Raw genomic sequence first — 14,508 nt, 5'->3', positions numbered from 1 at the left:
TCCTCAACTTACGGTTTAGTTACGTTCCGAACGGCCGAACGTAAGTTGAAAATGAACGTAAGTTGTTACTGTACTATACATCCGTAAATTCTATTACCGTATCTTATAAAACACCCCTAAATCATTAATTGTACACATAACATTGTAAAATAATAACATTAATTTCAAATAAATTAAATTCAAGCAACATAAATTGAGATGGTGGAGGAGGAGGCAAGGCATGTTCAGTTTGTCGTTTGTGCAATGTAAACAATGGACGCAGCGTCATCCGCAAGTATCGTTTGAACTACGGAGAGTGCGCTAAACTAAAAAATTCACTCCAAATTTTTTTTTTACAGTCAGTTCAAACGTAAAACGAATGAACATAAGTAGAGGAGCGTCTGTACTCCACTAGAACATATTTTCTTAACATCAGATACTAAAATAAGATCAATAATAGATTCAACAGTGGTACATACTCTGGTAGGTTCAGTGATAATTTGTTTCATATCATTCATTGAACAGAATGTCTTTAGAGCATTATGCAGAGTATTCGAGGTTGATTCTACTTGAGTATTCAGGTCACCAGTTATAATCACTTCTTTGTTCAGAAAGTCTGTAGCATTGGAACACACATCCTCAAGCTTACTACAGAAGTCATTTTGCCAGGGCGGTGTATAACAGGCACCTACGAGAATAGGCTTAGACTTTGGCAAGAGAATGTTTATCCACACGGCCTCTAACTCACTGATCATATCTGTCCGTTGATCAAACGTGATGTCGTTGCGTATGTAGACAGCCACGCCGCCACCATCCCGGTTACGATCTCTCCTCACGATGGTGTAGTTGTTGATCTCCACCTCCGGATCCGCTATCGTATCGTCCAGCTTGGTCTTGGTGAAGCATAATACTGCAGGGGTCGTCCTCCGGGCAATCTCTTGTACCTCGTCCAACTTTGACGTCAGACTGCAAACATTCAAGTGAACAATTTGTAGGCCCTTGCTCAACAAACAGTTCAGTTTGGCATCCATCTCTGCGGACTGAGTTGGTGTAACAGACTCAGTCTGAGGTACTGTGGTGGGTGTATCATCTGGGTCTGTTCCAGGAGTGTCATCCACTACACCAGGCAGTGCAGACAAACAGCAACTGGGGCAAATAAACGAAATGTCCTCACCAGTTATCTGTAGCTCCTCATATCAGTCAGCAGGGAAATCACAACAACGAATGTGGGTCCATCTGTCACAATAGTCGCAGGACAGGGCTTTACTGTTGGATCACACACCTACTTCATAACACGTGCACGGGAATCTAGACTGTCTTTTTCTGCTCACAGGGCCAGGGCATTGATGAATGTCACCAGATAATAGCAGACATATTGCTATTATAACACTGTCACTTCTGGGTTTGTTGTTTACCTCGGAAGTACACGAATGCATTCCGACCCTGACCTTGTTACTGCGCTTGGTAACGGAAGTGGGCGATAATAGATGTTTGTAGATAATCCATCGGCCAAATCCAAAGTGTTTGCAACAGCCATCATAAGTCAAATAGTTCTCAATCCGATCTTGAACCTTATATTCATATTCTGGAACCTCCGATTTTCTCAACCGTCCTGAAAAGTTGATAAAAATCACTAAAACGTGGAAAGCCAAAATGATGCCAACTTTACCCGCCATCATGACGGTATATATTCAAATAAAGTACGTACGTTAGTATATAATACAGGTGACAACATGAAAGCTCCTATTACCTTGGACGAGGCATACAGAGCAACCCTGTGAAGAAAATACGGCTTGCTATACCTCCATCACAGGGTATGTCTTGAAAACACTATACAGTAATTACTCATCGTCCAAGTACAACTAATACACTCAAAAAATATGTTTTGTATCACTTAGTAGTTTAAGTAAGCTCTGCTAAAGTAACAAACAAAATCTGCATTTCAAACTTATCACTGTGCTGGCATAATTTCCTTCGCTAATTTCAACACTTAAAACAATATTTCTTTTGCTCACAGCACAGTGACTTTGTTCCAGTCACGATAAACCACACGTTATTCACAAATTAAAGATAAACTTTAAGCAAACACTATGAAAATGCAGTTAATTTAGTTTTTCACTACTCTCCTGCTACTCTACGATGTAGACTAGTGTAACCATAGATTCATTTCCCTCTGTGAAATTTCTGATGAGTTATGCATTAGGGGTAGTGAACCAGGTGAGTACCAGTGTTAAAAGTTGCAAAGCACCCCTCATTTTTTCTGTGCTTTTAAGTTGTTGCAGTAGTAATGCGGTTGGAGCTGAATGAGAGAAATGTGATCTTGTGTACATATGACATTTTATAGCTTATAAATCTCCATTTTTCCAAACATAAACATCATTTGTGGACACATTACCTCTTCTTGAGGATATGCTTCCCATAATGAGGATGAAATCACATGATCATATAAGGCTGTGAATGCTTAAGGATGAAATTTAGAAAATACTATGTTAAACAGCAACATGGCAACCCCTAAAAAATAGACAACAACCTGGTGTGCCTCATTGGAAATGACAAAATTCAGAAAGGAGGGATTACTTGGGGATTCCTTTAAGATCGATGAATTTATGTTTTTTTTATAAATTGTGAAATTAATCAAAACAAAATTTAAGTTACCCCTTAATCTCTTGAGGTTTTATTGTTGAACATCAATATGCTTACTTTTATTTATGGAATGTTATCCACTTTCAATTTTTAACTTGTTTGGATAAACACTGAAGCAATATGCCAATTTGTTTATTTGCTTGCTTATGTATTTATTTTGTCTGCATCCAACCTTATGAGCCAAAAGGTCTTTTGACATGCTTTGCCATTGTAATTGTAATGATGAGTGTATGGCTTTACAGTTTTTATTATTGTATTGGCATTACATTGATAGGTAAGGAAGGAGGCTAGATGAAGAGGAAGGACGACATCATTGTGGAAGGTGAAGCATGTACCAAGCGTCTTGCCCCTGCAGTCTCTCTTCCCACTCAGGTTTGTATATTGAACAGGTCTCCCAATTGAAAAGAATACATGTAGATGATAATGTCTACACATTTATATTATGGGTTTATGGCCACAACTACAAGGTACTATTACTTATCATAATCACTTGTAACCATCTCCATCTTTTTCAACCACTTGTCCGACCATCTCCATCTTGTTCAACCATACTACTAACGTGTGTTTTAGTTGTTCATAGAAGAATGTTTTTTGTTTCCTCTGATTATTGTTATGGTATATGAATTTGTTATACTGAGGAATATCTGTATTTTCTCCAATAGTAGACACAATGATTTTGAGATATTTTTCTCATTATGCTTTTATAATTGGATGACAAAACTTTATATTTTTATGCATTTGTAAATCCATTTTTGTAATCTATTTCTCCATGAGCTTGACACAGCTTTGTGATTGATCTTAAGTTTTAGAATAAACAAATTACATGGGACAAAGTGATAGAATTTCATCAGTTTAGAAGTAGTACCTACCCCATCCCCTCCATAAATATAAAGAATGTGTTTGCATAGTGTGAATTTGCATAAGATAGATATTGTATCTGATTCACATTTTTATACAGTGCAACTAAGAAAGTAGAGATTTTTATCCATAAAATTATTTTGTAGGATAGGTCCATCATATGTGGATGAATTTGCATTTTGTGGAGATCATATCTTCTATAACATATTTGATTACCATCAAGTTACATAAAAAAGTATAGAATGTGTAATAAACTGTGAATGTGTGAATAAACTGTAATAGGGTTCATACTTATACATTTGCAATATTTTTATGTTTTCTTCCAGTATCTGCTGCAGGTAGGGCCCACAGCTGCCATTCCAGTGGCCATTGTTGGGGTTTCAGCCACCCCACAGTCAGTGGTGTCATCAACCAGTCCGTCTGTTCCAACCTTATCAAACCTGACCCTCCCTTCACCTGCCAACATCACAGTGCCTACACCAGTTCCTCCACAGGCAGGTCTTGCTTTACCCCAGCCTGCTAACCTTGCCATCCCAACACATGCCAACATTACCGTCCCTTCCAACAATCTTGCACTACCAGTAGGCACCAACTTGGGAGCCCCAGCAACTTCTTCACCACTGACAATTTCCTCAGTCAATCTCCCCTCAGTAAATCTGCAGCCTGACCTACTATCAAACCACATAACCATCAGTTCATCTCATACACATCAAAGTATTGCCCCTGCTTCTGATCCAGCCTCAGCTCTTCACGAAACAAAAAATGCAACTCGTCTTCCATTAGTCCCTGTACTTACAATTACTAGAGTACCAGTCGTGACTTCAGCACCAACTTCATCACCAACTTCATCCTCCATAGCTGTCGGTGGAACTTCAGGGACCATCAGGAAGTCTGCCCTGAGCACAGTGAACAGTGGCTTCACACTTGAAGAAAGACAGAAAAGACTTTCAGAAAAGTTTAACTCCCTCATTCGAGCCAAAATAATTGAACTGGTCAAACAGAGAGGGTACAAAAAGACCATCTGTCCATCAGAGGTAGTTACTGGGTTTATTTATTCTTATTTATTTATTTATTTTTTATGAAACTATTTACATGTTTCTTGTGCATGTGGTGTATAACAGTGCTACACTTAAGTGACTAGGTCCGAGTGAAAGGTACTACAAGTTGATACCTGATTGAAGTGGACTTCTGACACACTGGAAAGAATCTTCTCCCAACTGCTAATGTTCAAAATTCATCAGGCACCCTCATCTCCAACTGGAAGTGCTGGCAGTGTTTATATATATATATATATATATATATATATATATATATATATATATATATATATATATATATACATACATACATATACCAAGGCTTTTTCCCCCTTCCAAGGGAGGTAGCCAAAAAGGGAAAGGCATAAAAACACTCCCACCCATTTCATCCCTAAATACACTCCACACCCCTCCCACCCTTCCTCTCATCTGAGCACCTCCTGGATGACGGGTCATCCCTGCACCCTGCCCACCGCCCTGGGTCAGAAGCAGTGTTGCAAGACACAGTACATCCACAGCGAGGCCGCTTCATTTAATCGGCGACCCCCCCTCTCCGTCCCCCTTTGCATATAAGGCGAGGACGGGGAGAAATCCCTTCGGGCTGCGTCAAAATTTACTCACACATGCTACCCCACCCCCCACTTCCCCGCCCATTCCTCCTCATGCAGTCACAACATCATCCATATACAACCATTCTCCACTCACCTCTGTCTTCCGTCCTCTCCCTTCCTTCCTCAACAGACATTCCCCTCTTCCCCAAAGCCCCCTTCACCCCATCCATCCACCTCATCCTAGGACGTCCCCTCATGTTCACTCCCTCCACATCTGCCTTCCATACCTCTTTTACTAGTCTTTCTTCACTCATTCTTTCCATGTGTCCAAACCATCCTAATATTCTTTCATCAACCCTATCTCCCAAATCCTTTTCCACCCCTGTTCTCCTCCTCACCTCCTCATTTCTCACTCTATCTAGCCTAGTAACCCCCACCATACTTCTCAGACACCTCATCTCAAACACATTCAAACTCCTTCTCTCTTCTTCTCTTATGTTCCACGTTTCTGCCCCATACAGTGCTGTTGGCACAATCACTCCTTCATACAGTCTCCTCTTCGCATCCATTCCCAAATGTCTATTCCTCATTACACTCTTTAAACCACCAAGGCATTTACTCGCTTCTCTCAATCTACATTCTACCTCCACCTTCACTCCACCTTTTCCTGCTACACTTGCACCCAAGTATCTAAAACTATCCACTTCCTCCAGTCAATAATAGAATCATCCTTGATAAATAAATTTCCTAATTTCAATATTTCAAATGGACAATGGTCACCAGACTGCATTACTACCTGGGCAGTCAATGAATTATTACCATCTTTGGTGAAGGCGGGTGACTTGCCCCACAAAGCATTAGATGCCACTTGAGCCCTACCCATGTTCCTTCTTCTTTCTCTGTATATAAGACACGCCTTTTGCTCCACTACTCCGTATTCCATTAAAGAGGATCACAGTCTGTGATCGAAATATATGGATCTCATCTATTTCATTTTTTATCCAACACAGTGGGTTCTTGTTGAATATATATATATATATATATATATATATATATATATATATATATATATATATATATATATATTACCTGTTTTTATCATTTCATATTAATTTACCTCAAATTCATCAAAAGTGCAAGTAAAGGCTAGGATAGGTGGACCTTCATTAGAGGAAAAAGTATTTTTGTGTTATTTCATTGCCAATAACCAACACTTCCATCCTTGGGGGACCATACTGTACTAGAGAAGTGGATTCAGATGTATTAAAGGAGAGATGAGAAGAGTAGAAAGTAAAAGTGATCAGCATTCTTTTTTCAAGTGAATGCTGTGTGACTGGTCTGTAGGGTTATCACCAAAGTCAATACCTCATATAGTGACAAAGAAAAGAGGAAGGTAACATCAATGTTGTATTAAGAACTATGAAATGAATGGATGAAATTGAGTAAAAGTGTGGTGGAGGTAAATTGGAGATTGAGAGAAGCAAGTAAATACCTTGGAGGTTTAAAAAGTGTCATGAGAAATAGGCATATGGGAGTGGATGCAGAGGAGATTATATGAAGGGATGATTGTGCTGACAGCACTGTATTTGGTGAAGACTTGGAATTTAAGAGAGGCAGAGAGGAAAAGTTTAAATGTGTTTGAGATGAATCTTAGTTTGGAGCAGAAAAACAACAAGACAACAAGTAAAGTATTGTAAAAGATGAGGTGTTTGAAAATATTAAATATGGATAATGAACAAGTTCAGTCAAATGATAAGAAATAATCTAAGGGCTAGTATGACTGATAAGAATGAATAGGACCTCTGCCAGCACAGCTATTTTTATGTATACATTATTAGATTTAGGTAAATACACCCCACTTGTCTTTTTTTTTTTTTTTTTTCCTCTTTTCCTTTAGGTTGCAAGAGCACTTTCTCCAAAGGCTTGGCGGGATTTGATGCCACAGGTGCGAGCTATAGGAACAGGGCTAGTGCATGAAGGAATCATCTTGGTCACACAGCGAGGAACTATAGTTGACTTGGCAACTGCCAGGGGACCTGTTCGCTTTGGGCTTGCAGAGTAAATCATCAAAAGAATTTTTTAGAGTTATTCAGTTCTGCATAAAAAACTCATAGTAATGGTATGTAAGACTTTTTTTATTGTCCTTTTTTCTCTCTCTTTTTCTTTCTCTTTCTGTTAAAGTGAAGGGTTAATGTGGGTCATGCTAGATGGTTTTATTTACTCCTATCCACCACCCTTGCTTCCCACTTTTTGCCGTGGGGCTGTAGGTCTTGGAAGAGAACTGATGCTACAAATGGATTGATTGAATATATGTGTATATTCTCAGAGGATGGGTGAAGAAGCAAAAGTAGGCGACCGCCTGATACACGACTATGTGCGTGGAACAGTGCGCTTTGTTGGTGAAGTTCCTCCTACCACAGGAGTTTGGTATGGAGTAGACTGGGATGATAAAGCCAGAGGACGCCATGATGGGTCTCACAAAGGAGTTCGCTACTTTACTACCAGGTGAGTACAGAATAAGACTTCAAGCTACTCAAAATAGCATGTGAAATGGATGAGAAGAATCTCCCTTTGTACTGTATCATTCCTTCATCCATTCATGATCTTCCATTCAGTCCTATCATTGAGACTTTTTCTGCTTGACAGTCATTCCACATGCATCCACAGCCCCCTCCATCTTATCAATCCACTTAATTCTTGGTCTTGTTTATGCATACATATACCATAAGGCCTTTTTCTCCTTTTAACTAATTCCATACAATGATGCCTACCGTATATACTCGTGTAAAGGTCGACCCTCCATTTTTGGCCAAAAAATGTGGAATTTTCCATATACCTCATGTACAGGTCGAGTGGCTTGTTTTTGTTTTGGTGCTGTGAGCATTCCACTGTCTTAATGCTTTGAAGTGGCATGGCTTGCCTGGTATAGCAATTGATTATTATGGTTTTTTCACTTCATTAATTCTGATATATTTTGGTTGATGTTTTTTTCAAGTTCACTGATTTTAATATTTAATAAGTTTCACTGAAGTTGCCATTTCAGTGGAGTGAAAAACTTGAACAGATTACCAAGTAATGTACGGTATACGGAATAAACTGGCTGGGCATGTTTTGTTAGAAACAATTTTAACCAACAGTATCTCAGAGTAGTCTTGTAATCTCAACTGTGCGGATGATCCGGCTAATGATAATGTGGAGGAGGAAGATGGTGTTGATGTTCCTATGGCTGATGAAGTTGATCCGTATGATGATACTCTACACAGAAGTGAGTGGGAGGAGCTGTTTGGTGGTGAAGATGATGACAGCAAGGAAAACGATTTTGGTGGATTTCAGTTAAAATATTTAGGATTATACCATGTGTCACTGTAGCAGTAACAAGTTGGCAATACTGAACAGTTTGTTTTCATGATGGTGAGATCCATGCATTGTTTTGGTAATGGTAACAATAATATATACTATATAGAAAGCTAAGTTTGGGTAAATTTTTAGTTTTGACCATGGGCGCAATATAGCAATAAAAAATTAAGTATTAATTTTGTAAATTATAATATATTAACGTAATATGCAATTTTGTGAGCGGAAATAAAAAACAAAAAAGGTGCTAAAGCAGATTTCGTAAGTAACGAAGTCGTGTCGGACGAATGGTACGCCATGTTTGTTATGATAGATGCCGACGTCGAAGAAATGAAAGGATGATAAATTCGTCTAACCTAAACTAACCTAACCTAACTTAACCTGTGTTTAATAGATCATTACCTGCAAATTAAATGTCATCCGGCTCATCCTCATTGTCGTCGTCGTGAGAGACGTTGGCGGGCTTTTCAACCACTCTCTCAGCTTGTGGGGTATACAAAGTTCTTGCAACTTGAAGGAATGCATGTATCTCCGCTCCATAACATTCCTTCAAGAAAATGTACCTGGCGAGGTACTGTCGGAAGTACCGAGGCCGTCAATTGACAGACAACAAGATGGTGTCCCAATCCTATGCTACCAACTTCGTTCATTAGCATATTTGCTTGTAGCATGGTATTTTTTATTTTCACTTCCGCCCACAAAATTGCATATTACATGGATACATTTTAATTTACAAAATTAATAATTAATTTTCTATTGCTATATTGTGCCCATGGTCGAAACTAAAAAAAAATACCTAAATTTGAGGATATCACAGCATTTTATTATTTTTTAAACAACTATAGGTACTATAATACTATACGTGATAATAAGCTCGCCTGTGCTAAGAATTTTAACAAACGGGTAAAACCACAGTATGGGGTTACCGTATCTAGAAGGAATTTCACATGTTTTGGTACATACCGTGTATTTTATGTCCCCATTGTTTACTGGTAGTAACTAGTAGGTAAATATTTTGATTTCTGAACCTAAAGAAAAGGTAAGAGTTCTTCCTAGCCTTTCTTGTCATGTCTGGATTTCAACCTAACAAGATTATTACTTGGGTATAGGTCAACCCCTAGGTTTTGGCCTAAAAAAAATTCCTTAAGGTTTCGACCTATAGATGAGTATATATGGTATGTAGGCATCATGAGGCATGAGTGGGTATATAAGAATGTCGGTGTTGGCATCTTGTTTATATTTATTTTGTAGTTGTAGCTGAATGACCCCCACATTCTGTGAACTTGAGTTAATCATATTTTCTGTGGTTATTGATATTAAGAGCGAAAGAGAATGAGTAATACAACTGTAACTTTATATTTTACAATGTGAGTATTGTGGCGCATTGTCAAATCATTGTACATTAGGCAGCTCATAATACCCGTGAGAATTTGACACATGTTGAAGAGGTTAAGGGATATGGTCAGTCAAGATATGCACCCACCCCAACCCATCCAACACTCATTTATATTTCCACACTTATTGTGCTGCTTTTGTGGTATTGATGTCATGCTCCAAACTTTGCAGATTTGGCAGCTCTGGTTCCTTCATACGCCCAGGCAAAGCCAGCAGAGGTATTACGCTGGAAGAAGCTGTTAGAGGACGTTATCAAGATGAACCAGTTGTCATGGATAAGGTGATATATCAGAGAGGAGCCTTTTTTTATTTATATAATTACATCATAAGCATTCATTGATGTATGTCAAGTACACTCAACTCTTAATAATGTGGCACCTGATGTGGCTGTCAGGTCCAAGTGTAGAGGCACTGCGTCTTTCTACATTCCATCTGACCTAAATAGTGTGGCAGAGAACAGGGATAAACCTTCATCTACAAGGTGCAGTGATGGGAAGGGTTATGAATGAGTTTTGGACAGATATAATTTATGTGACTGTAGTGATGATGTGATTGTAGTAGTTTTAGATGGATCAATTTATTGAGTGTAGTTGGGAAAACTTATGGGAGGATTAGGAGAAGAATAGAGGGAGTAATTGGTGAGGAGCACTGTGGGTTTAGGAAAGTTAGAGGTTGCATAGATCAGATTTTGGTGGTAAGGCAGATAATTGAGAAAACTTTAAGCAAAAGGTAAGGATGTGTTTTGGGCCTTTATGGATCTGGAAAAGGCTTATGACAGGGTATACAGGAAGGCACTGTGGGAAGTATTGCAGATATATGGGATTGGGGGAAAGCTGTTAAGGGATGTCAAGATTTTTTATGAGAGTAGTAGAGCCTGTGTTAGCATTCAAAAGGGAGCGATTGAATGTTTTGAGGTAAAGGTGAGGCTGCATCAGATATGTGTCATTTTGCCATGGCTGTTCAATGTGTACATGGATTGAGTGGTGAGGGAGGTGGACTCAAGGTAATTAAAGAAAATGGAGAAAAGTAGGAGTTGAGCTAGTTATTGTTTCCTGACAACAATGTGCTTGTGGCAGGATCAGAGAGGAGATTAAGGGAGTTGGTGATGGAGTTTGGGAAGGTATGCAATATGAGAAATTTGAAGATAAATGTGGGTAAAAGTAAGGTAATGAGATGTATAAGGGGAGAGGGTGGCAGCAATTTGGAAGTAAGTCTTAAAGGAGAGAAGCTCGAGGAAATGTATAACTTTAGGTATTTTAGGTTCACATGTGGCAGGCAAGGGAGGAGTGGAAGTGGGGATAAATTGTAGATTGAGAGAAGCAAGTAGATGCCTTGGAGGATTAAAAAGTGTCATAAGAAATAGACATCAGAGGATGGATGCAAAGAGGAGATAGCATTGTTTGGGGCAGAGACATGGAATTTAAGAGAAGTTTAAATGTGCTTTAGGGTATTTTAGGGAGTTGCTAAATGTGAAGGAAGATAGGGAGGGAAAGGTAGTTGCAGTGGGAAGCACTAAGAAAATGAGAGTGATGAGTGAGGGGACAGAGAGGGGGGTTGGGTTGCCATTAAGTGAAATGGCCTTGCTGTGGATGTACTGTGTCTTGCTGCATTGCTTCTGACCTTGACCAGAGGGTGGGATACAGGGATGACCTGTCATCCATGAGGAGCTAAGATGAGAGGGAGGAAAGGGTGGTGGATGGGAGTGAAATGGGTGGGAGTGGGTGTGTGCCTTTTGACTTGGCTAGCTGCCTTATAAAGGGATTAAAGCCCTTGGAATATAGATAGGTAGTGAGTTAGGTGTAAGCTTTGTCTTGGCCAAAGGTATATAGCAGAGTTTTTTCTACATATTGACCTGTTGTTTGGTTATTAACAGTTATTTTATAGATTTGCAATCAGAAAAATTCCTTTTTCCATACATACTTACCAAAAGATCTTTTCCTCTTACAAGGGAGTTAACTGAGTCAAATCATACATTCACCCTACACTCGTCTCATGATCTTCCAAAACCCACATTTCATCCCTCTCATCTTAGCCCTTCATTAATGAAGGGTCATCCTTGTCCCTGCCACTCTGCTTAGGTCAAAGGGAGTGCAGTTTTATTTTTGTGAGTGTAGGCTGATATATTGTCAACTTAGGAAATCAAATTATTAATTTGCTGTTATTACAAAATAGTGAACTTATGTCAGCATTCATAATAATTTAATAAATTCATAGTTTTTGAATCCCTAAGGCCAAGTTACCAAAGATGAAATTTAATGATAAATTGTGAAGAGATTTTTAATTCAATAATGGCTACACAAAGCTGAAATGAAATGATGATTTTTGACTTTGTATGGGAGATTTTTGGTTATCATGGAGTAACATAGATGATAAATGATCCCATGAATTACGTGTATTCTGTGGTTGATTATAATGAATACAATATTTGAATTACAGGTGGTTGAGGGGCTTCAGAAAACCATTAACGCTCGTTTTGTTGAAATTGTAGGCATGGACAAGATTGGAAAGAAACAGAGGTAAGACTGTAACAGCTTTGCAGTATTAATGATAAAACTTGAGAACTTATTACAGTTCATGGGAGTTATCCTCCCAAGAAGTCTTGGAGGCCAGATTCATACTAAAGACATTATTATTGATGATTTTAGTGTAAGCTAATAGCAATTTCAGTCATAAAAAGTAACAGCACATTATGATGACTGAACTGTGTAGTAGGAGACCTTTTGGTCTATAGTGAAGTTTGATGAAGAAAAATAGTAATATAAAAGTAAACAAATGACCAAGAAGGTCAATGAAATAGGCAAACAAAATAACTAATTGACAGATGCAAGGTGGTCCAAAAGTATATGTCACATTATGACATTTTTTATCTTAATAACTATTGAGGATATCAAAATTTTATTTATATATCCCGACAGCTTATAATTTCAAGTTTATGTACTAGAAATATGAATACAAAAGTGCAAGAAATTAATTTATTATTATTTTTTAAAAGGTGTTCAATGTGTGCACCTTGGGTTACATGGCACACATCCAAACGATAATTCATTTCGTGCCAAATGCAACCTAGCATAGCATTGTCGATGGTTGCTAAGGCTTCTCTTATTCAAGTCTTCAGGTTATTCACATCTCTGGTAAGGGGAGGTACACACACCAAGCCTTTGAAATACCCCCAGAGGAAGAAGTCACATGGAGTGAGATCTGGAGACCCAGGGGGCCATTGCAGGAGCACGTGATCAGTTTGCCCAGAACATCCAATCCATAACAGAATTAACAGAAGAAAACTTAATTATTTTAGCTTTTAAATGGTACCACTTTCATCTTGCTACCATTTGTAGTTCATGATACAAGAGTTCTTAGAATGTGACATATACTTTTGGAACACCCTGTATTACACCAAATTGCATAGATGGTTCTACAACTGAATTTTAAAACATTTATTTGTCCATCAAACTTACACTGGTATCTCTTAGTTGTAGCAATGGAGAAATCACTCAGGGAATAATGGTGTGCTTTAGAAACATTTATTTGTGTTGCTAATATGGAGGAAGGTCTAGAGCTGGCAAAGATACTGAGATACAGGCTCTAATGAATATGATACAATATGAAGTATATACAGGTTTTCCCCACTGTATGATTGGGTTATGTTCCTGAAAACCTGATTGGATAGCAAACTTAAGTTTTGATAGAATTTAATTTAATGGAGAGAGTAGCTTTGGCCTAGCCTATATTGAGAGATATATAACACTTTTCCACGCCATCTAAAGAGGTAGTGTTATAGACACATTTTTTCATTTATACAGTGGTTTCCCCAGTAAGCCTATATCCACTGGAATGTGCAGAAAAAGAGGCTCTGTAGAATACCACTAGCCACTAGTTACCCAATCCCACACTGCACATACCTTTCATGGTTAGTCTTACTAAAAACCCGAGGAAGCCTTCTTGTCATCAGAAGTGGTAGTGTTTGATGAATCCTAGGCAGCAGATGTGGATAGAAGAGCGTCAGACATAGGCTGTTAGAGGTGATAGAGGAAAGTCCAGATCAGCTGATGCAAGGCAAGGGGTGTGGTGGAAGAGAGTGGCAGGTTTGAAGAAGCTGGAAATGGTGATTTGCCTTTCTCTCTCTCTCTCTCTCTCTCTCTCTCTCTCTCTCTCTCTCTCTCTCTCTCTCTCTCTCTCTCTCTCTCTCTCTCTCTCTCTCCTTGAATATATCTCTGTAGACCTTGAAGGCTTGCTCCACATTATAGGCAACTGTTCCACTTCATGATGGGTTTGGATCCCTTTCCTTTATTTTTTTCAATTATTGCATCTAGGCCAGAGAACACCTCATGGAGAGCTCATTCTTGTTCCAACTTCATCAGAGCTTCATTGTTGAGTGGCTTATCATGGGACTGTAGCAATTCATTCACATCCTCTTCATCCACCTCCTTGAAGCCAGCCATATGTGAAAGCCTGATGATGTCCTTATGAATGGGTGCCACATCACTAAATCCAATGAAGTCATCAGCTGCCTTGACACACTCGGGTCACAGTTTCTTCCAGCAGCCATTCATTGTTTGTCTATCACCTCCTTCCATGCTGCATTGATATTGTCAATGGCCTTCTTGATATTATAATTGGCCCAAAACTTGTCTGGGCTGTCAGTCATGTTAATCATCTGACTCATTGTGCAGTGCTGGTAATACACCTTGAAA

General features: G+C 38.8%; 1 protein-coding gene across 3 annotated transcripts in view; it reads left to right on the top strand.

The window, feature by feature from the left end:
* Tbce (Tubulin-binding cofactor E) overlaps window positions 1-14,508 on the top strand; it is a 39,330-nt gene that overhangs the window by 8,963 nt on the left and 15,859 nt on the right. Inside the window, exons 2-6 of one of the 3 annotated variants that reach the window (XM_076189716.1) lie at window positions 2,897-2,994; window positions 4,339-4,514; window positions 7,395-7,573; window positions 9,989-10,097; window positions 12,254-12,333. In XM_076189716.1, coding sequence (XP_076045831.1) covers window positions 2,952-2,994; window positions 4,339-4,514; window positions 7,395-7,573; window positions 9,989-10,097; window positions 12,254-12,333 — 587 coding nt within the window. In that variant the 5' untranslated portion in view covers window positions 2,897-2,951. Of the gene's footprint in view, window positions 1-2,896; window positions 2,995-3,806; window positions 4,515-7,394; window positions 7,574-9,988; window positions 10,098-12,253; window positions 12,334-14,508 lie in introns of all 3 variants that reach the window. The other 2 variants (XM_076189664.1, XM_076189755.1) reach the window with 2 other exon arrangements.

This window comes from Oratosquilla oratoria, chromosome 1, assembly GCF_046742065.1.
Source record: "Oratosquilla oratoria isolate Oo_2021 chromosome 1, ASM4674206v1, whole genome shotgun sequence".
NCBI classification, from domain to species: Eukaryota; Metazoa; Arthropoda; class Malacostraca; order Stomatopoda; family Squillidae; genus Oratosquilla; species Oratosquilla oratoria.
The sequence above is the reverse complement of the archived record's forward strand: the minus strand, read 5'-3'. Positions and strand labels throughout refer to the sequence as shown.